General features: G+C 42.8%; 2 protein-coding genes across 2 annotated transcripts; one reads left to right on the forward strand and one right to left on the reverse strand.

The window, feature by feature from the left end:
* Window positions 1-851: 851 nt before the first annotated feature.
* On the reverse strand, window positions 852-7886 carry LOC308125150 (uncharacterized protein). Its single transcript, XM_080488676.1, has 5 exons — window positions 7589-7886; window positions 7038-7147; window positions 4844-4936; window positions 4459-4629; window positions 852-1894 (listed from the first exon to the last, which is right to left on the reverse strand). Exons 1-5 carry the CDS (start codon window positions 7737-7739, stop codon window positions 1715-1717), a joined length of 705 nt encoding a protein of 234 aa, XP_080344802.1. The 5' UTR covers window positions 7740-7886; the 3' UTR covers window positions 852-1714.
* A 2484-nt stretch (window positions 7887-10370) lies between these two features.
* On the forward strand, window positions 10371-24889 carry xylt2 (xylosyltransferase II). Its single transcript, XM_080487863.1, has 11 exons — window positions 10371-10508; window positions 14794-15337; window positions 15880-16055; window positions 17844-18046; window positions 18605-18685; window positions 18957-19173; window positions 19558-19734; window positions 20277-20533; window positions 20636-20831; window positions 21175-21508; window positions 21597-24889. The coding sequence occupies exons 1-11, from the start codon at window positions 10377-10379 to the stop codon at window positions 21917-21919; spliced, it is 2640 nt and encodes an 879-aa protein (XP_080343989.1). The 5' UTR covers window positions 10371-10376; the 3' UTR covers window positions 21920-24889.
* Window positions 24890-25594: the final 705 nt, after the last annotated feature.

Consider the following 25594-nt stretch of genomic DNA (forward strand, 5'->3'; position numbering starts at 1 on the left):
GATTTCGCAGGCCAGCATAGAATTATGTGGCCATGTGACTTGACACATGTGCTGACATGTTTCAAACAAAGTCATGCCAATAAAGTGCCTCTAACGTATTGTGCCAAAATAAACTGTGAATTGCCGTGCTGACGATGATAGCATAATAAAGTGTGTGGGAAATTTGAGGGAAATTCCATCTCTTCACAAACAGACATGTCTTTGTATTGTCGTGAGAAGGGATGGATATGTTGCCTGCAGGCTCTGAAGACCATATCTGATCCTGAACTGTGATGACGACCTCTCTATCTGGCAATAACAAGCTGCTGGTAATGTGCTTATTTAATGCCTAAGCAAGTCCTCTGTGTTGCCTGTATTGGATATTGTTCAGGTTTTGTTGCAGAACAATGTAGTGTTATTTTCATCAGCAAATAGCAATCAAACAAACCAACAAAAACAAGAGAGGGCACTGTTGGGCCTGGAAGTTAGTAAGGGGGCTTGGGCATTTGAGCTTGGACCCTAAACCCCGTAATACTCTCTGGGTGCTGCTCAATGGCTGCCCACTGCTCATTCAAGAATGGTTAAATGCTGAGGACAAGTCTCATTGTATTGCAGATAAATAAAGGTATTTCTTATATTAATGAGTTGTTTTGATATTATTCTTTGCAAACATATTTGATGACCAGGAGAAATCACAATGGAAGGGAAGCCAGAACACCTTGCAAGCACAGGGGCAACATGCAAACTCCACACACAAGTAAAAGTCCGAAGACCACAACATGTGCTGGCCCCAGCTCACAGACATATCCAGTTAAGTCGCCCCTGCCTCGGCGCTGTTTCTGACTACATTTATAAGCTGCTCCAAGTCAATCAACAAGGCAATAAAAATATTTATTACATTTGTCTCCATAGAGAAATAACGCAATGCCACTCATATTTTCCCCAATAAATACAGAACAAAACAATACGCAGGGTAAAAAATATAGTACTAGTATATTGTAAATTAAAGGAAATGACTTTTTCTCCAAAAGATATAAAATGTATGATTAAAAAAAGTTTGGGAGCTCCGTCTGCCCTCAGTGAATATTAAAATGACTGACTCCCATGAGCATCATGTTAATTGAACATCTTGTCGCCTCGGCCTCATGTTGCAGCAGTGTGTTACCATCTCAGCAGGGTAAGAAAAGACCTGCGTCATACTGCAAACAAACATGTTTAAAACCAAACAGTGAGGTCTGAGGCTCGGTTACAGCCAAGGACAGGAGAAGAGGAAAAACTAGTGTTCATGAACTCAACACAGTTCACTTGATTGTAATGAACAAAGCCCGCGGTTCCATTTTTTGGTACGTATCAGTGCTATGGCCCACAAATATCTCCACCCATGCCATCTTAAAGGCAGAATGTCCACAATTTCTCCGTCACCATCCAGTGATACTTGTTATTAACCTGATAGATAGCAAACACTGCACTGAATTTTTAACATTCAAATGTGTCTGTCAAAATGTTTCCTTCCCATGGGGGGGGGGTGCAGCTTGTTTTTGGTTCTTCCTCAGCTCATGATCAACATTAGCTGTCTTTCTCTTAAAAAAAAACAAAAATCAGTCTTGAGGTATCTCAATCAGCTTGTACATAAGTTAAAAAGATCCAGGCGTGATTGATTTGTAAAGTTCATCTGCATGAAAAGTGTAGAGTTTCCTTCACATTCATTAGAATCAGCTGGAAGAGTGGATCAGCGTCACACAGGGAGTATTGCATTGTTGGTTTCGGGGCTGGCAGGGTTGACTGGGTTGGCTGGCGCACGGTGAGTGATAGGTTCTGCAGTGGTGGAGAAAGTCTGAGGGGAGGCGTTATCCAAAAGGATGTTGTAGTGCAGCTCCACAGACTGACGAATGCTCTCTTCATATGTCGGAGGAGGCTGTGGGAAAACAAGGCAGGGTTTAAAAAAAAAACTCCCAAAAAAACATCCATAACATTGAACTGATTATGGTGAATAGTCTGGTTTCAAAGTGGAAACCTTAAAAGCTTGTAAAACAATGGATCAGGTGAGTATGAAGGATCTTGTGATAAATGAAATTTAGCATTAATGTTGAGGGTCGTGACTTCAGTTCTGCTGAATATGAATGTACATCTCCAAGTTGGAGAACAGATGACATGCTTGTTACATGTAATTGACAAGTGACTGTTCTTGTCCTCCATCAATCGAGAATCTTTCAGTGTGTTTTGTCTGGTAACGTTAATTTGAGTTGTAATTTTGAACACAAAAAAGCTCATTTTACCACTGAATTTGGAAAAATTAGAACTTAGATGATGCCATCTCTGTAAAAACTCAACATTTGCATTGATTTTGCTTCTTTTTTTTGCAGGATGTTACGGAGTCCCTGAATGGGCTCGTTCCATCATGTTATTAACTATAGGCAGCAACTTATTGTCTCGGTCCGTCATGTTATATTGTAGCGATCATGGAGCTGCACCATGGGAGTAAAGGGTATAGGGAGTTTAAATGTTGTTATTGTGGTTTATATTGGTGTTACTAGTAAAGTGGTTTTGTTATATTGTTTTATGGTTTTGTTAGCCCGGTTAGTTCATTTAGCAGAAATTCACAATGTAATGCCGAAATGCCAAAAACTATGTCCCAAGCTCATTCATTTATAGTAGTTATGGCCATTCAGGGGGTCCGTAGGATGTACGATGACAATTGTTAGTTTCACTTTTTTGGGTGTTTAATAAAGTGGACACCCTCAATATTAAATCACATACATGTATTCTTTTTTTTTCTTTTCTTCTTTATTTAACTAACCATTGATTGAACCAGTCAGGGACAACCATGTAGCCATAAGGTGCCATTTCTTTGTTGAAGACAACTCATTATACAGTATAAGCCTGTAAAATCTACAGATCCTGGCACACTGGAAAATCTCATGACAAGCCTTTTTAAACATCAACGTTGATTTACTCATGGTCATTCACGTTTTTATCTTTTCCTGTTCAGCAGCGCACATTATTACGTTATAAATCTGAGCTCACACGAACAACTTCAGTTGTTTGAATATGCTGCTGCTTACATAACTACTGGCAGGATTAACACAATTACTCCTGTACTCGCCTCCTTGCACTGGCTTTCTGATGAATTTGGAACAATTTAGAAAGTACATCAATTATTTTTTGAATGTTGGAATGGCCTTGGACCTTCTTATGGCACTGATCTTTTGACGTCTTCTTCTTTTGATCCGGAGACCGCTCAGCCACCCTCACACAGGGGTTAAGTTTGGTAATACAGAGTGATCATTTGCCAAAAGAGGACATTTTCTCTGCCTTTTGAGGTGAGACTTAGTGGGACCCCTAATATCTTGAGGTTGTTTTTTTTTTTTTCCTGATGGTTTAATTAAAAATGTGTGTGTGTGTGTGTGTGTGTGCACGCGTGTGTGTGTAAAGGAGTTTACAAGCAGTTATGCTCGTTATATTTTTCCTCCTATTCTTTCTTAGGCAAACACATAAAGACAGTTGAAAATGCCGTAAAATTAAAAGAAGAGAGAACAATGAGTCAATCTGTCACTGCCACAAACTATTTTTTCATTTTTTTTTTTAAACAAATACATTATCTTTCTGATCACATCTCGCAGATTCACACTCCCTAACAGAGTCCTCTTATCTTTTAATTGCTCAGGAACCCTCAAGCGACAAGAGCAAACTTACAACCCTGCCCTCTCTTTGATACTCACACCACACGCTCACCAGGCCACAAAGTTTTACACTATCTAGCCTCAGGCTGCAGAGCAGACGAGGAAATCAAGAGGCAGCATCTGCACTCACACATAGGCTAAAAGACGGGGAGGGAGGTATGCTTTTCAGTGATAAGTGATGGGACGACTGGGAAGTACTGTCTATGAAAGTGTTCGTGTGTGAGCGTGCACGCACAGGGAAGGTCACGCTCGCGAGTGTTTAATTAAGAAAAAAGGAGGAGAGGTCAAAGAAGAAGAAAAAAACAGTAGAAGACAGGAGCACAAAGCTGCCTCCTCGGCCAGTGTTTGCACTTAGGATGCAGCCTTTAATTATGTTTGATGTTCCTTTTTCTCATTATGTTGTTTGCTCAAGCGTTGTGTGAACCATAAGCTCAGCGAAAGATCAACACGGTCAAACCTTGAAACGCATCCGCCGGAGCGATTCAGCAGTGAGCATGAGATGAACCGATCGTGCTTCATATTTACGTCACTATGATTTCATTCTGATCTTGAAAACAAAGTTCTTGTTATAGAATTGTCTGACAAAATGGTTTTGATAGAAAATCAGTATGTCCCATAATTTATATTTATTGTAACTTTGAGATTTTTTTTCTTTGTAATGAGGTAAAAAAAAAGAAAGAAAAAAAAGCTTTTTTCCCCCTAAAGCTGCAGAGCCACGGCACCTGATATACCACATTGTCACAGCATTTGTGACTGTATCAATTGCTGTGACACAGTCCTAATTCCTACTACGGCCTACCTCAGTCACAATGGGCCCATTGAGGCCAAAGCGGTCTGCAATCATCATGTGGATCTGCCTCTGGCGGTCCTTTTTTCGGACACTCTCATAGGAAGGGAGCCTTGGCAGGGGGGCTTCGAGTGTGGGGAGGCTGTAGCTGGAGGGCACGCCAACGTAGAACAGCTGACCTGCCTGCTGACACATGGATCATCCGCAAGAAAACAATGACAGAGGGATGAGAAGCTTTGATAAGCTCGAGATACAAGATCAAAATCCCAATATTGAAAAAGATGTCAATGTTATTTGTGTGTGTGTCTGTGTGTACAAGTAGCTGCGGGCTTCATCTCCTGCATCAGTGTACAGAGAGAGAAAGGCCCTGACTTCGATGTGAGCGGAGCTCTCTCACCTGAGTGTTACTGTCATCAATGATCTGAGTCGGTTCTAGACAAGTAGACCCCACCAGCATCTGCCTGCTGCTGTAGTACTGGGGAGGAGCATACTGCAAAGCAAAAAGCAGCGTCAGAAATATGCAGCACAGAGCAGGGACACAACAGTTCAGCAGGTTACATTTAAACTGGGCGGTGCGCATGTGCACGAGTGCATGATGTTCTGGCAGGAGTTAGTCAGGGACCCACTAATTTAAGCCCAATCGACCAATTTGCATGCCTTGTTTAATCACTGCAGGCACAGGCTGGTTTAGCAGCACCATAAATTATCTGATCAATAAAGCGACCACCCTCCGATTTCCGTGCCTCCTCCCACTCCCACCCCCTGTAAAACAAGACCTGCCAGTGTCTCACTGTATGAGGTGCAAGGATCCTGGAAAAAGAGGCTGCCAGCAAAAACTAGGTAATTGCCCCAGGTCTAAATGAGTCTCCTTTGTGTGGAGAACAATATGACGTCCTACTGTGTCACCAGAGTCCCGAGGCAACATACCAAGGAACCACACCGTGTGGTCTTTTCAAAGTCTCCTATCCCCCTTGTAACTGTGGCAGGTACCTCTTAACGAGCACACTCCAATACACATTATGGCCTTGTATGCCATTTGGGGAGGCATTACAACAAAGTCAATTTGCTGCCTGACTGAGATTTAAATCCAACACAAGGACGAGAGATGTCAGGGGCGGTTGCTGCTAATACCAAAGGGATCCCCATCCAACTTTGAAGCAATAATATTTGGATTTAAGCGTGAATTAACACAGATCCAATTTTCAGATGGATTATTTTCCCAGGCTTATTTCATACCGTGACATCACTCAAACCTCCAGCTCAGAATGATGAACTCTGGCGACCTTTGCCATAACCCTTGCGACGTGTCCGAGACAACGGGAGCAAGAGAAACAAAAAGGTGATATCAAAGGTCACTTTTGCTCACTGGTTAGTACTTTAAAGAGGCAAAAAAAATGTCTTCAGGAAAGAGGAGAAGAAAAGAAGAGTTGTGCTTTTGTCGCTTGCCATTGAGTCAGTCAGTGTGAAAAAGCACAACCGTGTAAAATCAGTGTTGAAGTCGGGGGAGGACCCCGGCGGCAGTGAGCTTTTTTCCACCGCCACAATCTAAAGGAGAGCCATTGTCTGTCTTGTGTCCCCAACACCCACAGTGGGGTCTGTCCACTATTCATGGAGCAAAATGAAGCAGGGAAAGGTATGTGACTATGAAGTTGAAGACATGAAATGTCCCACAGAAACACAATGAAAGAGAGTCTGTGTGTTTGTTTCTCCACTTTATCTCAACTTTTAAAAATGCTGTATTGCACATTAATTGAGCAGCGAGAAAAGGCAAGTCAGTGTTGTCTTATCAGACAAACCTTGCAACCACACAGCTGTTGAAAAATTAACAGTTTGTACTAGAGAACAGACTGTTAGTTCCCTAAATGTCACCACAAAAATCACAACTAAACAGATCTTCCTTATGGGAGGGGAGGGAGGTATGAGCTGTGACTCTGCACTCCAGAGATAACACTAACTTCGCCCCTGGGACTAATGGAGGTGACAACCAAACAGGAAGAGGACGCAGGGAGGAAAGGCAACCAATGAATTGTCCCTTCTTGGACTGTTCACATTTCCTTTTCAATTCATTCCACTCTGCTGCCCAGAACTTCACAAATGTATAAGCAGTTATGTTCAGTGGGTAGATAGATATGTATACAATTCATAGTTGATTGATGATTTAACATGCAACCTCCACCCATCCTAAATAGATCTTAAAGAATAGCAAGTTTTGCTTGTTTGAGTAAAAATGGATTAGCAGGGATTTAATTACATCGGTGCTGAACATTCATCAATACACATACTAATTGCTGATTCTGATCAATTCTGTTAACGTTACTGTGGCACTCTAAGATATTTCTGGAGCGCAGTTAATTTGGCTGAAGCCAATTTGCTGCCTAACAATGATAATATCAAAGCTATTCTTGTCCCTCCGCTACAGCCATGCAAATTCAATCTGACGCTTCCTAATAGAGCTTGATATGCTGCACATGGCATCTGAGCTTCTGTCCCGGTGTGATCTCAACAACCGAGCTGTAAAAGTGAATGTACCGGTCACATAAAGAGAGTGCTCAGCAGAAAGGCAAAGTTCTCCAGTTTAAACATTATCTTACCATGTCTGCATGCGGCCCCTGATAGGAGCAGAGCTTGCAGCAGTGAGGGTCCTTGCGGTAAATAATGGACAGCATCACCACAATAATCACAAAGAACACAAGGGATGAAACTGTTTCAAAGCAGAGAGAAGAAATAGCCTGTTAGTCATAAACACGCAAAAGAACTCACAGTAAGAACTGTATTTTCATTATAGCCTTTGGTAAGGGTTTCAAATGAATGATTCACTAAAGCTTTGACTGACAGTTCATCTCTACAATCAGAGCACTTTAGGAGTGTCATTTCTCTCATGTGATTGACTTTCTTATTACCTATGAATACAGTTTATAGATTCGACTGCAGATGTGGCAGTCCCTAGATGATATCTCTTTACACCACATAAAACATGTAAAAAAATATAGAAATATATATTTGTGCATTAACAGACTTTATCACAGTTCTACATCACCTGATGAAATACAGAAGATATGCAGCAGGAACTTAAGCTGGAAAGTATAGTTACAAATAAACACTGGCCAATTGATAACAATTTATGGCTGTTTTTGTCACTTACATGATGCAGCCACCACTGTGAGTTGATCGGACGTCAGCTGTAAGGAGGGGGTGGTCGGGCTGGCAGTTGTGGACATTTCCTCTGTGTAAACTGTGACTGTTCCCTTCACAAATCCTCCCGAACCCGCGAGTCGGAGCGCCAAGGCTCTCATCTTAGATCCGTCCTCAGAAAGAGAAGCAGAGGCCAGCTCCGTCCCGATCAGCAGCGCGGTGACAGTCCACAAACATGCGCTCTGCAGACTTCAGTCCGCGGGCTCTCAAACTCTCTCCGCCGGGTAAACACGCGCATAAAAGAGCTCGTGGAGGCGCTGACGCTCCCTCCGCAAACCGCGTGACGTCGCTCTGACTCCGCGCAGGACCGCAGCGGACTCACACGCCGTTTAGATGTACAGATGGTGATAATTGGGCCAATCTCTTGATGAGATTAGTGACGTGGACATGGTTTAATACTTTTTTTTTTTTTAATTTTCTTTAAACTTTATTAGACTTTCTGATTGATGGCTTCCAGAGCACAAATGTAACAGGCTGGATGCCTGAGCTGGGGTCTCGTTACCACGGAGACTGTGGGGGTATTTTCCTGAGAGACAAAGAGACAAAATGTTGCATTAGTATTCATGAATGACAAAACATGACATTTTTCAACTTAACTGACAAGCTATAAACTAGTAATGCTTATTTTATAACCCCACTTTGACCGTACCTAGAAGAGAAGTGTGAGCCCAGAGTTTGTACCAACATCGTATAATCAAGGCGATTATAGTTTATTTAGTAGGCCTCCCACATAGGGCCTGTTGGCATTGGTCCTCGCTTTATGGATTTTATTGATATGACTACATCAGGGATGAGATGCTTGGAGCATTTTGAGCACCCCAAAATGTCATCCTCACTGGGAGGGCCAAGTTTGAATTAATCTAAGCTCATTTAATGAGAATGATATTTTATATGGAGTGACCCTAAAAGTGTGTGTGTGGCTGTCTGTCTCTCTGTGTTTGCTTTGTGATGGACTGCTGATCTCTCCAGGATGTAACCTGCCCATGCCCCATTCATTCATCCATCCATCCATCCATCCATCCATCCATCCATCCATCCATCCATCCATCCATCCTGCAGTAATTTGGACTAATCACAATTTCATATATGCTTAAAATGATTCCACAGTACATGTGAAAACAATAATTTCTTAATTTTTCTAAGACGTAATGTCAGGAGCCACATGCTGTTAATGGACCACCAGTTGTCCATGTCTTCTCCATGCTTTACACTATGTAAAGCTGAATGTAAAGTAAGCTTTACATAGTGTCTGTCATCTTCTCAAAAGTAACTCTATGTTAATCAAGATAGAGTTAGTAACGGCCAAAAAAAAAGAATAGATATATTATGAGGATGATATTCTTATATACCTTTGACAATATGTGAAAAAAGCAACACCTGCTAACATACGCAAAGAAAATATTAACCATAATTGAAGATGTCAAGGTGTAAGACATTTATTGATGCAATTCTTACAAAATAAAACCATCGCTATGCAAAACTGATTTGTACATTTTTGTTTTCCTAATCTTCAAACTGCAACAACACTGATAAACTTAGCCTAATCAACATTGACTCAGTGTTGACAGAGACTGAAGATTGTAGGTTCTCTCTGATATGTGGTTATTTATCATCATGTTATACAACTTGAGAGTTTTACTTTCCATTGAGCTGACAATTTTGGACAGGCTGAGGCCAAGAAGTGTGAGATTGAAAAACTAATGGTACAGGATAATTTTCCCCTCGGTCAATATTTTGAAAAGGGGCCTTACACAAAACCAGGGGTGTCCCAAAATTCCAACTACGCACAATACTTTACTTTAGGATAGGCTACTTGTAGCCTTTAACTGGATTCATGTGCAATTTACTTTATGTAATCTGCCTTGGCATAAGTTGCCACTGAGTAGTCCACAATTTGAAATAATATTTAAACCTTAGAGTCTTCATTTAAATTTTTAAGGCTGACAAGTTTAGATTTCATATTCATATTCAACTTTATTGTCATTGCATGTCAGGCATCATGACGCAGATTGCATCCCACCAGACATGCATAAGCATTTATGCATATGAAACAATATCTTCAGAAGGTGAGATATGAGATTATATAGTAAGAATGTATATGTTTCTACATGAATATCTAACAAGCTATTACTAAATAACTAAATACAGTATTTTTTTTTTTTTTAACATAGGAATTTCATGTCTAATTTGTTTTCCATTATGTATTTTCTTAACGGGCCTACTTAATGGTTTGTCTGAGGAATGCTTTGAACATTAATTACTAATTTCATACAGGTAAACTAAATTGAATGCGTTCCATTGACAATGTAACTAAATGTTAATATCTGATCATTTGAGTTTTTCTAAAATAGCTTCTTTAGCAGCATTTTCACTTGTAACCGAGTATAATTCAAGCAAGGCCTGCTAATTTCAAATAGCCTTCACTTCTACCTTTGTCTATTTCATATTAATTGAGCAGATATTGCATTTGAAAATGAGCTGTGGGCAATAAGTTGTTGTTTTTTTTTTGCTGTGGGCAATGAGTGTGAAGTTAATATATAACAAACCCCATTTTTGTCTTGATACGCTTTTAAATTTTTAATTCAAAAACTATCCGTACAAATGCTCAATCATTAATACTGAGTATTTGGGGTTTTTTTTGTTTGTTTTTTTACTTTTCAGCAACCTGAGGACGACATGCTTCCACGCGGGGGCGCGCAGGTCAGAATGCGCGCCGCCGCCAATCCGGAGTCGGAAAAATGGTGGCCAGCGTTCGGGTGCAGAAGCTCCTCCGACGATATAAACTAGCGATCGCCGCCGCATTAACTATCCTCCTGATCCAAGGGCTCGTGGTATGGAGCCTGAGAAGTCTGGAAGAAGGCGAGGCGGAGGTGAGAAACTGTTTCCCACGTTGTTTCTGTCATGACGGCGGCGGCGCTACGTTGTGATTGTGGCGCTGAGCCGTTAGCGCTTTAGCTTAGCTCGCCGTGTGTTATTGTGCTGGAGCAGCTGTTAGCCACTAGCAGAAGCAGTTCGGCACAACTGGACCAGCCCTGCCTGTCACCGACCACAGCAGCCGAGAAGTTCCTGTTTCTGAAAGCACCGGTAATAACTTGTTTAGACGGTGGCTTTGGGTCTCTGAAGTCGCTGTCGTTCAGATTATACAGTGAAGAGTCTGCCCACTATACCAGGGGGTGTTTCGTGAAGTCAATCGACTTTAGATCGTGTTTAAAACTCCTTGACACTGCCTTTGGACATCAGCTCAATTAGATGTTCTGTTTTATGATTTCGTGTTTGTTATTTATAAACACCAGTGGCCTTTTGACCTGCTTCTTTGACCTTCACTTCGCCGTGAGTCATGTTTCTCACAGCACCCAGATGATATTGGTTACACTGAAGCAGCCAGCTCCCTATTTTGCATGCCATTGAATCAAATGATTTAACCATAGCCAAGTCCTCCGTGAAAGTTATCCTTGCACACCTGGATTGCACTCCCCCCAGGGCGGTGCCTCTTCGAATACTCTCTCTAAATCAGGTAAGTTGAGTTGCTGACAGACTTGACCTGAGCAAGTTCAAAAATCTTTTTATTTTTTTGGCAAAGCCATGCTGATGGAGCCACAGGAATGTAACCTAAAACTTGAGGAGAGGGCCCTCCCGTCTTGATGCAAGAAGTGTGCAGCCCATAATAATATTCTCATACTTGAGGCTGGTGGCAGATGCAACAGTGTCGATAAGATGTTTGACTAAATAGTTTGTCGTGGTAACTCAGGTTTTAACTTGACTAGTTTCTGGAAACTTTCTCACGCACATTTCAAAAAGTCACATAATTCAATTTCACTTCTGTTAATCCTATGTTGCACCATACCACACACTGACATGTGGTTCGTCATTATTGCAGAAGTGATTGGGCGAGTGGTTTTGACTGTTGTCACTTGTCTGAGCCTCCAGGCTGTTTGCAGCTTCTTCACACGCATTCAGGCTTCGACAAGCCTCAGCAATGATGCAGAGCAATTTCTGTAGGATTCCTGGGTTAACTGCTGCTCCTCTGGGACTGCCAAAGAGCAGAGGTGCCCTTCTTTAAAATCCTTACTGCATGCACTCCAGTAGTTTGGAAAGATGCATATTTTTATTACACATAAGACTATGGTGGAGAATTTGTTCCTGACTTTGGGAGCGAGGGAAACCTAGCAGGAAAATCATAGATTGTTTGTTCATTTATCTTTTTTCCTCTCAGAGAGGACTTTAGAAATGTGACTTTCACTGCGTGTCAGCTTTTGATGGAGCTCAGTTGGCAGACGTCAGCACGAGGTCTTTGCATGTTTGCACCCCCATAGATGCAGAATCAAATTTCAAGCCTGAGAATGTGTATTAATCATAACAGTTCCTCTGTGCTCAGCGGTGACCGCTTTATCTGGCATCTTCTCTAATCAGTGGTTTGCTGTGCATGTGTGAACACAGTCACATGCATCATATCAAAACTCTTGCATGGCAGAGCAAGAGGACTGCGAGGACAGCGACTCTGTCGTTCCCATATCATCCTCAGCTTACCCACGTTTTGCTGCAGAGCTGAGTGCTTGCTGCCGCTTCGCGTCTCAGCAGATGGCAGCTCTGATATGGTTTCACTCAACATTAATTGGAAAGTAAAGAGGCTGCCTTGCTCGCCTTTGAATCAATACTTTTTTTGACATGATGGCCTTAATTAAAAGCTGTGAAAGCGAATGATAAGGGAAATTGAAATATTAGCCCCTTGCTTCATCTTAGATTTGTGTGGAAACACAACCTCTGTCAGCTGAAAACTTGGGAGATGCTGTCAGACAGTGAAACCATGAATAATAGAATTAGTCCAAAAATAAACTCATGTTTTAAACTCAGGACCCTAAAATCTACATCGAAGCCACCCTCGGGACACAGTCCTGAACAGAGTAGGCTTTTATTAATCCAACACTTATAAAATAAAAAAACAAAAAAAAGGTTTGGTTTATCTGCAGCTTTAGTGTGACTTTGGAGTTGATTGTTACCTATTGTTAGGTTTGGTTTGCACAGGTTTTGTAAAATTTGAAAAAAAAACTTCTGAAATTTAGTGCTGAGCAACAAAAGATCATAAAGTCTTTCTCTCGTTACAAACAGTGCATCGCTTTTGAAATAAGAAATCACAGAACAAAGATCCCTGTATGGACCATTGAATTGAATTCCTACTGCTGCTTAGACTCGTATTTAGTTTTTAAGAGCTTACAGCAATCAGGAGTGCATTCACCAGCACATAACACTGTTGTGGAAGCCCTAAACCTTATGTTGCATTATATACATTCCAGAAGCGGCACAAAACTTTTATGCTGACAGTATGTGAAGCGAGTGTCTATAACAGTGGTTTCAGACTGATTAAAAAAGAACCCTTCTTTTGTTGATTAGTGCCGTCTATTTGTGAAAGTGTGAACGTAGCAATGCACATCTCCATGGACACCAAAGAACTACACCAAGTCCTCTGGCAGATTACCTCTGGTGCAGTTAGATTAAAGTCTGATGGGAATCTGAATGCAGCGCGGACCGAGCACAGGGCGTGACAGACTTCAGAGCAGACGTATTGTAGCAGGTTGTTATAATAATTGTGCATGATGCAGGTTTTCCGCCGCTCTGAAGAGCCCACCACAATTATTCAACATGCTTTCTGGTGCATTCATGTGCTGTTTGTGTTTCAAAACATCTGTCCCAACAGCTGTCCAGCGTTTTGTTTGTGTACTTTCTAATGAGAAGATTATGTACCGGTACCTTGAAACAGGTTTTCAGTGCACTGTCTGTGTTTTTTGGTTTCTTTTTTTTTTTAACCTCTTACTATAATGGAAATGAAAGTGCAGTTGACAAGCAGTAGCTGACTGTGCTGTGTTGTTTGGCAGCTGGCGCACCAGGAAGTATATTATCTGGCTCCTTGTCCTGCCACGCAGCCCCAGTGCTACTTCTTGTTCCCACCATCTCTGGGCTGTCGGCGTGCCAGTGGTGTGAGTGGAGCGAGTGAGCGAGCCCACATTGTGCCGTATCGTCTAACAGAGGCAGAAAGCACTCAGCCCACTCGCTGTTCTTCTTCCTCTTCTCCTCCAAGTGCATATTTTCAAGGGGCCTTTTGTGTGATCCTGTAATCTGCTGTTCCAAAGCTATGATGCTTTTTGGCTGCAAGATTTAAAATGGCTTAAATGTCCTTTTTTTTTTTTTCTTTCTTTCTTTCAAAGCCTGTCTTCCGTTTTTGGAGATGTGATTCTTTCTCCAGTGAGACTGACTCTCTGGCTGCTTCCACTTCCACACAAAATGTTTTACGTGGGAAACCTTAACTTTGGAAAAGAGTCAGAGAAGTGGGATGTTAGCTCTCAATTAGGTCCACATATCAATGTGTTACTCTTTATGTACAGAAACTACTTTACTTACACTTTAGAGGATTAAACATTATTCAAGTTGACTGTTTACCTTTTAAGAGCTACATTATATTCCTGTTGGGGAAAACACAGCTCCTTGGAGCTGATCTTTAACTTTTGTTGCCCATTTTCATAGACGTGCACCTTAATGACAGATATTAAACAGATAGTTTATAGTGTTTTCTAACTCTCAAAATGAAAGTACGATGCTGCAGTCATACATGAATGGAATACATGGAATGATCATCAGAATGAGAAACATTTTTTCTCCACCCAAGTTAAATCAATAGGGTATTAAAAATAAACTATGGTCATATCGATAGTAACTTGTTAACGATGACATTGCACGACAGTACAAACAAACGTGCTACCATGTATGTATTTGGGTGTAGTGCGCCCAAATGGCCCTGCTGAGTTCATTTCCTTGGTCTGAGGGAAGCACACTAAGGTTTGTTTAGTTAAATTTCTAAATTCATTATGTGTCTCTGAATATGTGTGACTAGCCAGTTTCTGCGGATTAGCTTCACAGAGAGACAGAGGCACAGCTAAAAATATACCAAATGAGAGAAAATGGGGGTGGGAAAAAAAATACAAAAGCAAGCACATCGTTCCCTTTGGGGCTGCTTCTTCTGTTGTCTTAGTGGAGGTCTTTGTTTATGTCATTCTTGGATTATGAATCAACACCTCCTCTCTGTGATGTTTTCTTAAAGCAGCCTGGCAACAGACCACAAATTGAAAATGTATGTCTCTCTTCTTCTCTGCTATCTCTCCTCAGAGGAAAACACGACGGTCTAAGCTGCCTGACCACAACAGCCAGGACCCCAAAAGAGACGCCGCACTTTGGGACAAGCACAATTCCTTGTCGGGAAGGAACAAGGGAAGATGGAGCGCCAGGTTAGAGAGGACAGGGGGCACAGCAGCCAGCGCACTGAGGAGGGGGAACAGCCGGCGAGGTGGAAAGCCTGGCATCCGACTGAAGACCCCCGAGGAGCGAAAGATGACTGAGGCTGGACAAGACAGTTTGGTCCTCCACGATCTGTCCAGCAGCCGCAACTTCAGCGAGACTCGCGGCGGCCTCGACGGAGCAGTGAAGTTACCGGCTGCAGCCATACCTGGAGAGCCAGGCAGCGTGGACGGGGCGCATCAGTCCATCAACAGTGACTTTGTGCCCAAATGTGATATCAGAGGCAAAGATGCTCTGTCCGCCCTCCACCGCGCCGGCTCACAGCAGTGCCGGCAGGAGATCGCGAACATCGTCTGCCAGCATCAGGCCGGACAGCTCATGCCACACACACTTCCTCAGTTATGTCTTCAGCTCGGTGAGATCACTTTTAAGTATTTACTTTATTGTTGCTAATCTGAACATATCGGCTTGTTTTCATGTCTTTTATTTACACGTCAGTTTTGACATGTGTTTCTCATACGTCAGTGTCCCAACTAAAATGATCTAAATCCAAAAGTGTTTAAGCCACGGTGAGGATGTGTAATGACAAGAAGAAGTGAATGAGTCATAGGTCATTTTTGGGTGGAACACCCACCACTTTTCTTGGACAGCGAGTCCAGCCACATTTCTATCTGACTTCATATACGAAGAACTTGTGCAGAGCTGGAGTGTAATGCAAGAGTTAAACTGGGCCAACACACTCGAGCCACGAAGTTTGTGGAAGAATGCTACCAAGCCATAGCTGGCTGTGATTGTATGTGGGAAGTTTTGTTTAACGAGATGAGCAATGAAAACTGGAACATTCTTGCATACTAATGAGATCCCTATGTGCAATGTACAGGAATGTATATAACCACTCAACCTCGTTTTCAACACCGAGCTATAGCAGCCCTATATGTTTTGTTCTTCTTTGATTAGGTGTATCACATCCAGTTCAGGCCTTTGGCGAGCTGGAGAACAGTTTGTCCAAAGTAGAGAACCCTGTCAGAGTGGCTTTTGTCCTAATGGTGCATGGTCGTGCTGTCCGGCAGCTCAAGCGCCTTATTAAAGCCATATACCACCGCGACCACTACTACTACATCCATGTGGACAAGGTAAACACTGTGCCTTTACTTCTACTTCATCACTGTCGCATGTGATAAATGCATCCCGGTTACATTGGTCTAGCAGTATATACTATATGCGGTTTCAACACTGCTGGCTTCAATGAGCTCACAAAAGCTTTCACCGGTTAGGTCTTCCTGCATTATGAAGGTTAAATTTATCCCATGGGTCTCGCACTGTGGTAAAGGGGATTAGCCTGGATAGAGTAAAGTGTGGTTATTCTTAGGGGCTGGATTTAGAGGAGCAAAAGTCTGCTATTATGTACAGCTGGAAGGCAGAAGACAAATGTAAGGCTAGCGATACCGAGGTGGAGACCTCATGCGTGTCGAGCAGGGAACCAGGTGCCCGTGTCAGCACACCTATGCAGCAGGAAAGGTTGTCACAGGGAGAGTCTCTGTTCTGCTGCCAGGGGACGGCGGAACGCTTCAGAGGAGGCAGTGATGAATAAGAAGTCATTGGGAAAGTCACAACACAGACTCCGTGCGAGACGCTTTGCCAGAGTCACCTCATCCATCTTTGAGGAGAAAGCGTGTTTAAACTATGAGGGGATGAAACGGGTCAGGCTGCACTACAATCTATCCGTTTGTACTACGTCTCCCAAATAACTAGTTCTTCTAGCTACAGAGATATTAGATTTTCTTTCACCCCTTTTACCCCCTGTTGGTTTTTTCTAGAATACTAATGACCACAAAATCAGGAAAAACGTTGAGTCCTGGTATTTAATGTCCTCTCGATCCTGTGTTAAATACATTGGATGGAGTCCGAATAAACTGTTTGTGCATCAGAAACACGATTGGACTTCATGTCCCTGGACAATTCATTCATTCATTCATTCAAGTGTCGGTTTCTCTTAAACTGCCCATTTATCGCCTGAGAACCTTCATTAGCTGTTTATTTGGGAACAGATTGCTTGTTAATTAGTTGAAAATGAACTTAAACTCTGAGTGGAAATAACAAAAGGTCTTTTGAACTTTTTTTAGGGCCGTTCATGTGAATCAGGAGCCACACACGCTCACTCACACACGGTTAACGTTTCTGCGTGAAGCCGGACGACTCTGTGGATCTTTAATCTCCTCCTCTATTCCCTCTTAATGTTTAATCCCTGCTCCGCGGTTAGCTCAGGGCCGTCATTTCACATTACTTCATTCAATTCAGGTATGCCATCACCGACCGTCACGTATAAAGGAGGACAAAAAACGAACACAAACATTTTGATATGTTTCTCTCTGCCGTCCTGATGGTTCGCGGCACAAAGCACCATGTGGCTGTTATTTTCAGATGAAATTCTTTCATCAGGAGCCAGATTGTGGTGATGGTCTTGGCACTGTTGCAGCTACAGATCACAGGGAACAGTTGCAAAGCTAAGACTAGATTATAGGAATGTCTTTTTTATTTATTATGAATTTTTTTTACTTTAATTTCTCGGTTTTTCTATAATAAACATACAACTCCAAAATGTAACCCCCCCCCGAAGGTTCTTAAACAGAAGTTAAACTGAATAAACAGAATAATACACAAACAAATACAGGAGTAGTCAGACAGGATGGATGACTGGATGTTTTCAGTATATTATTTAAAGAGCTGTGTAAAGGAACTCCAGGTCAGAGTGAAGGTTTTGTGGGATTCATATATCCTGTATCTCAGTTTGTTCAAGTGTCGAAAAGAAAGTACCTCCCTCCCAACCACCGCGGAAATGACGGGGATTTGATTGGCAATTTCAAAGTATGATCTGTGTGCAAGACCCTCTTGTTTGATTGTTTTGATTTCCGATCACCCAGCGGTCCGGCTACATGCATCGGGAAGTCCTGCAGTTAGCCCAGCAGTTCCCAAATGTACGAGCCACGCCCTGGCGGATGGTGACCATCTGGGGAGGAGCCAGTCTTCTGAAGGCATATCTACGCACCATGCAGGACCTGCTCTCCATGCTCGACTGGAAGTGGGACTTCTTCATCAATCTCAGCGCTACCGACTTCCCTACGAGGTGAGTCAACTTCCAAGGTATTAATTGCGACTATTACAGCTTAATGTCTAAACACTAGTTGTTCTCAGCTTGTTTATTAAGGTTTATTTGGCTGTTGTCAACCCAACGACTCGCGGTTGCTAATAATCATTTCTGATCTACTTTTTTTTCTAAGAGTGGAATGATTTAGCCACTTTTTTTTTTAAATGGTCTTTTTTTGAAAGTAGTAGAATTAATCCTTAAAATAACATTTGCAGCAAGAGGAGCAGTGTAATCTGGTAGCAGCAATAAAAAGCTTGTGTTTGCCAGGAGAGAAACACAGCGCTGGCAGTAACTGGCTTTCTTTCATGCTGGTTACTGCTGGCCGTGTTTCTGAAGCTGCCATTGAAGCATTTTCAAAGCAGCGACTCCTCCACCTGAATCGTCCCACTGGGTTCACAAGCCGAGCCTCCTAAGTACTGTCCAGAGTTGCTAAATTTAGTTGGCCCTACACTCCAGCCAAGCACACACTTCTTTCTTTCTTTCTTTCTTGACTTCATCCATCCTCTATTCAAAACTCACCATCATCCCCTCCTGCAGGACCAATGATGAGCTGGTGGCTTTCCTGTCGCTGCACAGAAACCAGAACTTTCTCAAGTCCCATGGGAGGGAGAACGCTCGGTGAGGACACATGGACCTTCAGGATACTTACTTACATTGTCATACCCCTGAACATATCATCCAAATCTTAGTAGAGTTCATTATTTAATTAATGTTCAAAACACATGACTCGGGTGCTCATTTTGAATAAGAGACGGACGCAATCAAGTACAAATATATCATATACATCCAGTAAACCACCTTTGTCAGCAAAGGTGGTTTCTTTGCTCATTTGATGACCATATAACTTCCTGTTCCTTACATCACCCTCAACCGCATTTCCTGTTTGCAGCTTCATTAAGAAGCAGGGCCTTGACCGTCTCTTCCACGAGTGCGACAACCACATGTGGCGCCTCGGCGAGCGCAGCATCCCAGCGGGCCTGGAGGTCTCGGGTGGCTCTGATTGGTTCGCACTCACCCGCCGCTTCGTGGAATACGTCATGAACTCCCAGGATGACCTGGTGTCGGGGCTGAAGCAGTTCTATACCTACGCCCTGCTCCCCGCTGAGGTGAGCCAGCCTGAGGTGGCCTGTTTATCTCCCACAGTTGAGACAGACGGCTTCATACACAAATCTCTCAGGCTTGTCCTCCCCTGCCAAGTCAGAAGAGCCCAGCAGCGGAGATAACGTAATACTTTAAGCTATCTGGCTCACTGTGAAGCAGAAGTGCCAGTTTAGAAGAGGGTTCACTCCAGTTTATCTGGTTAGTTAAGTCTCGAAAGGGCCGCCGCAGTACGTTCCCGATACCGAGCTGTGACCTTTTTCTAGTTTAGAATCTGTGCGTTCAAGCTGTTCATGTATATCTGTGGCACTTCATCGTGCTCCTCATTCTGACACAGCGCAGCCTTTGTTTTCTTGCATATTGTTGTAATTACCCCCACCCTCTCTTTGCAGTCTTTCTTCCACACGGTGCTCGGGAACAGTCATATGTGCGAAACCCTGGTGGACAACAACCTGCGAGTCACCAACTGGAATCGTAAGCTGGGGTGTAAATGCCAATACAAACACATTGTTGACTGGTGTGGCTGCTCTCCAAACGACTTCAAGCCCCAAGACCTTATCCGTATTCAGGTGAGTGTGCCAGAGGATGGAGTCCAACCAAATCCTTTCGGTTAGCTTTATTGAACTTCTGTTTATTAAATGTCTTGTAGTTTGCCAAATGGCTTGTCTTTTCCAAGATAGACTGTGAACTCAGAGAGATGATTCTGTCCTCTTCTTCCAATTGTACAACATTTGGACGATGTGAATGAGGCGCTGGTCGAATGGCAGACCGACTGCTGCTAACTCATATCTACAGACCCTCTTGACCCAATTGGAAGGGACGACTTGAATTCCAGAAGCTGTCAATCATTTCATCTTCATTCTTTATTAGCATCACAACAACAATAAAACTTGATCTAAAATCTAAAATTGAACATTTGACAGTTGTTTAAAACTGCATTAGAGATGTACTTTGGACTTCTGTCCTATATCCCTTTCAGCCACCAGGGGACAATTGAGATGAGTTGTCTTCACTTTTAGGGTCGAGTACTTCTCATGTGTACCTTTCCAGACTTGTTTTTTTATCAGTCTGATTAAAAAAAGTAATAATTTCTCTTTCTTCTCCTCTGTAGCAATTGACCCGTCCAACATTCTTTGCCCGCAAGTTTGAATCCTCGGTGAACCAGGAGGCCATTGACATCCTGGACACATACCTGTATGGACAGTACGCACCAGGCACTGTGGCGATCAAGGCGTACTGGGAGAGCCTGTTTGAGCAGCTGGATGGGATGGGCTCTGTCAGTGATGTGGCGCTCACTGCATACACGTCTTTCATTCGCCTTGGCCTCAAAAGTATGGTGACCACCCATAGCAACATGGAGGCCTGCAGGTGAGCGGCCTGGCGACCTTTTCTTCATGTTGTCACTGACACTCCAGATGTTGGCTGTAATAATTCCAATTTAAACTGGTTGTGTTAAACCTTTTGCTGCAGGCTGGAACCAGTGGGCTACCCGCTATCCGTGCATCTGTACTTTTATGACGACCGATTTCAAGGCTACCTGATTCGTCAGGAAGTTCAGGCTGTGGGGTCAAAAGCCAGAGAGACAGTAGAGATGTGGGCGGTACCTCAAGCCACACTTGTCCTTGGAAAAAACTTGAAAGAGTTTGAAAGGCTCAAGAACCTGGAAGTAAGCACTTTTGATTTTTTACTTTTTTTATTATTTTTTATATGAAGTTTTAGGATCAAGGAATCCTCAGAAAAAGCTTTATGGAGAGATCCTTTGCTGATATGAGAAATTGGGGTGACGTTATCAGGGCATGATCTGACAAAAACCTAACTTTGAAGTTTAATTAGTTAAAAAAAATAAAACATATATATATATATATATATATATATATATATATATATATACTTGTTAAAAAAAAAGAAACATTAATATTGAAAGGAAAGAAAATCCATTCGCCTCGTCTTCAGTTACAACATGAAAGTGAAATTTGTGGATGTTCTGCGGTATTGTCTTATTTTGATAGATTGGTACGGACTGGGACCCCAAAGAAAGAATCTTCCGTAACTTTGGCGGGGTGATCGGTCCTTTGGATGAACCGCTGGCGGTCCAGAAATGGGCACGTGGTCCAAACCTCACCGCCACTATTGTGTGGATCGACCCGGCTCTGGTGGTGGCAGCGTCGTATGACATCACCGTGGACTTGGATGCCGAGTATACTCAGTACAAACCACCGCTGCAGCGCCCTCTGCGCCCCGGCACGTGGACGGTACAAGTGTTGAGACAGTGGGAACGCATGGCAGTGGTTCGCTTTCTGGTCATGCCGTTAACCTTCAATAATAAGGAGCCGTTACGCAAAGGTCAGACACCGATTCACTGATTATTAATCTGCGTTTTGAATCAAATTGGAAGCTTATTTCTCCTTTCTTTCTGTTTCCGGCTCTCCAGAAGAGGACAGCTGGCTCCATTCAGGCCCACCAGGTAACGTGTACCTGGAGCAAAGCTTCCATCAGCTGAGTTCAGTGCTGAAGTTGCCTCCTCAGGAACCCGCCATGCAGGCAGCTCAGCGTAACGCCCAGCTGGTGGGCCAGCCCCTGGAAGCCTGGGTGGACAGTAGTGTGAAGATCTTCTGGGTCAGCGGAGGCCTGTGCGCCACACAGACTTCCTCTTGCCCAGCTTTGGGATCCTGCTCCAAAACCACCTGGAGCTCCATGTCCCCCGACCCCAAATCTGAACTCGGCCCCGTCAAGAGCAACGGGCGCATCAGGTAGCAGCCCGAGAACGGAGAAAGCCCCGACTCCATCACGCACATAGGAAGACTGTGGGAAAGCTGCACCTACATTGAAGACTTTGTAGGAGCAGCGTTCAGACCCAGATATCGACTATGAGCTAAACAACAGGAATCCCTGCGACGAGGAGTTGCATTTCTGCTGGAAATTTGCACATTCAAGACTGCAAGCGCGAAGACTTGCACCACTGTTGGGTGAATGGGTACACAAATTTCAGACTGATCATTGTCCCTTTTCGCCGACACACAGGTTTTTCCAGTCGTGGTCCGCATTGGCTGAAGCACGTAGAAAATCCCTCCGCACATGTGTGAACTCTGCTCGAGTGCTCACTTTTCTCTTCTTCGAAAGAATCAGGAAGCAGTGGTGGAAAAATCCCCAGCAGGCTCCGTGCTGTATCTTCATTTCAAGGGAGAGTGGAACCTTTGTATCGTATTATTGTGCTTGTTTTGAAGCATTATTGTGTAAGCATGTGGGACAGACAGATGAAGTGCACTTTACTGTAAGACTATAATGTTACACGAAGGTCACTTGGTTACAGGGTGAGAAGTAAAAGGTTTAGAGTTGATGTTTATTTTCTATCTACAGTGGGCAGATACCTACACCTCCACTCCCTGCTGCACAGACACATCAGTAAAGACTCGGGTCAAGGAACAGGTTAGATAGAGGAATGAGGTTTTAGGGTATAAAGTCGTGTTTTATCAATATTGTGTTTTCTGCGAGATCTCATCTTTCACATTTCTTTATACGTTTTGGTTTGTCCGATGGCCTGAAATGACTCCAAAGTGTAATTATTTCCATTGTCTCGAAAAGAAATCCCGCTCTGTCGCTATCATGGTGAAAGGAAGTGCCTAGACAGCCGTCAGTGCTGCAGACAGCGAAGATGTCTTCGAAACTCATCTGAAATAGTCGATAAAACACGTTCCAGTGAAAAGGTACAACTTGAACTCTAGTGGAGTTCCATCGTTTTTTTGTTTTTTTGTCAGTTTGATGTAGAATGTTTGAGGGTCGTGCAGGAGGCTCAACTAAAGCTAAAGGAATGCGATCTCTTGCGTTATTTTTGAAAGCTACATTACCTGTTTGACGAGAAGCTTGACATCACTTTCATTTTCACAAAGTCCGTCTGCTCGCATTACCAACACTTTAGATCTGTTTAATCTTCACCGAAATCTCAAATCATTTGAAAATACTGCCACAACATGGGAGAAACTGACCGACAGTGTTTAGTTGCACCGATATAAGAGATGGCGACAGCAGAAAGGTCAGATGGAGGATTTGGCCTCAAAGGAAGCAGATATCTGTCAGCATGCGACTCAGATCGGAGTTAAAAGAGAGCAAACAACAAGGACAGTGTTTGCTTCTTGTCTGTGATGATTTACGATTGTGCTGTTTCTGGAGTAAGAGAAAGGGTTTATTTTCCCCCCCAAAAAAGTCAACTTAAACTATAGCTCTCCGGCTTTATCTGTGGGAGTCACTTGTGGTTTGGTTCTGATTTCCAGATCAACCCGGAGCTCCTCTTTGTCTCCACGTTACTCTCGAAGTAATCTCAACCACATATAGGACAAACATCACTGTAAAATGATGGTTTTAGTTTTTGATTTTATGGATTTATAAACAGTCCGAGGTGAAGATTCTCTTAGTAATGAGAGGTTGAGCACTATAGTTCTGCTTCTAACAAATCAAAGTGATGTTGTCACTTCGGACTTGTTTAGGATAAATCTACACGTCAGACACATTTTCTTCCTCTTCACAGAGTCACAGAACTGGAGACTGCGTCGCCGTCAGTACAAAAAAAACAGTGTTTCCATTCTGAACTTGAGGGACTGATTATGTGAGCTACGCCATTCTCTTTTTAACTCGTCTTTGATTTCAAGGTTTTTATTGAGCACGACTGTCACTGGCAACCGATGTCTGAGCTCTGCTTCTATAGCAGGTGATGCATCAGTTTGACCCAAACTACATCAAATCAAAGCAACGTGGGCTTTTTGCAGTCGGCCAAACCTAATTCTCTCACCTATTGGTGTGACGTTAATTTTGATTCTAGTTATTTCCAGTTTGCTTCTAAACTAAATTAACCCGCTTTCAGTGACTTACTTTTTTTTTATCATAAGTGAAAGTGATGTCAACCTTTTCTTGAGAAGAAAGCTAATTATTGTCCAAAACATTAAAGTGGTCCTTTCATTGCAAGGTTTTTAACCTATTACGCCTCCTGTGTGTGTGTTCATATGGAGAATTGTGGTATTAGTTTTTAGCTCTTAGTATCAAAAGATTATTGATATTACATTTCATCCGATTTGTTTCATGTGAACTTTTAAAATGTGCCGCCACTGTATGTTTGTGGTTTTATTTGTTCAGTGTGATCAGGAAACTCAGTTGCCTTGATGTGGAGAATATGAATTGTTTACTGTGGTATAATAGGATCCAGAGATGTGCAATTATTGCCTTTTCAGACAAAAACAAATCCCCCTGTCGGTGTTTCGATTTGGATTTCTACTCGGTTTTATGCAAGCATTTCTGTTCTTAAATAACATTGACCACCATATGAGTTTAAGTGACCTTGTTTACCTTGCACAGTGCAGTCGCTTCAGTGAAGCTCGTCTTTTATCCAGAGGGAAGGGCGGATTAATGGCTGTAACAGGCGTTATTTTTCTATCCGGTTCAGGAGGAATTGTGTATGCTGTGCGTTTATCTCTGAGCACTCGAAACTGTTTGGAACTGCTGTCCTAATTGTGTCACGTTCAACCGCCCGCCTGTCTCGTGTCTTGTGATGCAGACCCTCTGTGTTTTGCGGGGGACGGGTGCTCCGGGGTCTCGGCCCGAGCGGCACCAGTCTGGCTGGGTGAGTCACTGTGGACACGTTGGGGACTTTAGCCTGCCACTGTTTTGCCTCCTAAAAAAAAAAAGAAGCTCTGAGACATACAGACTGATGGCTCATTAAAAAACACTTAAAGTTTTGTCTCGTTTTTTTTTTCCTTTCTTTCTCATCTTTCACGTGTCCGACTTTGATCCTTGTAACATTAAGTTCTGAAATTAGTCTGACGAAAATAATTTTCATTACATTTAGCAGGATTTTCTTTCTAGGCAGGTGATAGGGCATCCTAATGAGAGGCAGAGCTGCTCTCCATGGTGCTGAACACTTCCCCAACAGGGTTTATTTCATAAATACTGTCAGCTACAAACACTTCCCTGTTCGCTTTCATATAAATATTCATCGTTATGCCAATATTACATTTTCTCTTGAGGTACTCAGAAGTGGAAAAACGGGCAGAGGAGGAGAGGGATTATTCAACACGATCAGGAGTGGAAGTTGTACATTGAATTCACCTGCAGGAAAATCCAGCTGCTGATGTTGAGAATGAGCAGGATGGAGGATGTGTGTGAGGCGCAGGGAATGGTTTCCTCGGACAGCGCGTACAGGTCATCTGCAGTGGACTTGGACACAGGACGGACAGACACCGACCTTTCTCTATAACAAAGATCTGAATCGCAAGGTATCCACATATTGAGTCGGATTTAGACTGAAACTGGCTGTACAATTTGTAAATCACACCCTTAAACATAGATATTTAAGACATTGTTTAATTTTAATTGTACACAAAAGAGGTTAACAATGGGACCTAATCAGGTCATGTGAACTGTAGTAAATACTTTTCTACATGT

Source organism: Lipophrys pholis (genome assembly GCF_963383615.2).
Source record: "Lipophrys pholis genome assembly, chromosome: 19".
Classification (NCBI taxonomy): Eukaryota; Metazoa; Chordata; class Actinopteri; order Blenniiformes; family Blenniidae; genus Lipophrys; species Lipophrys pholis.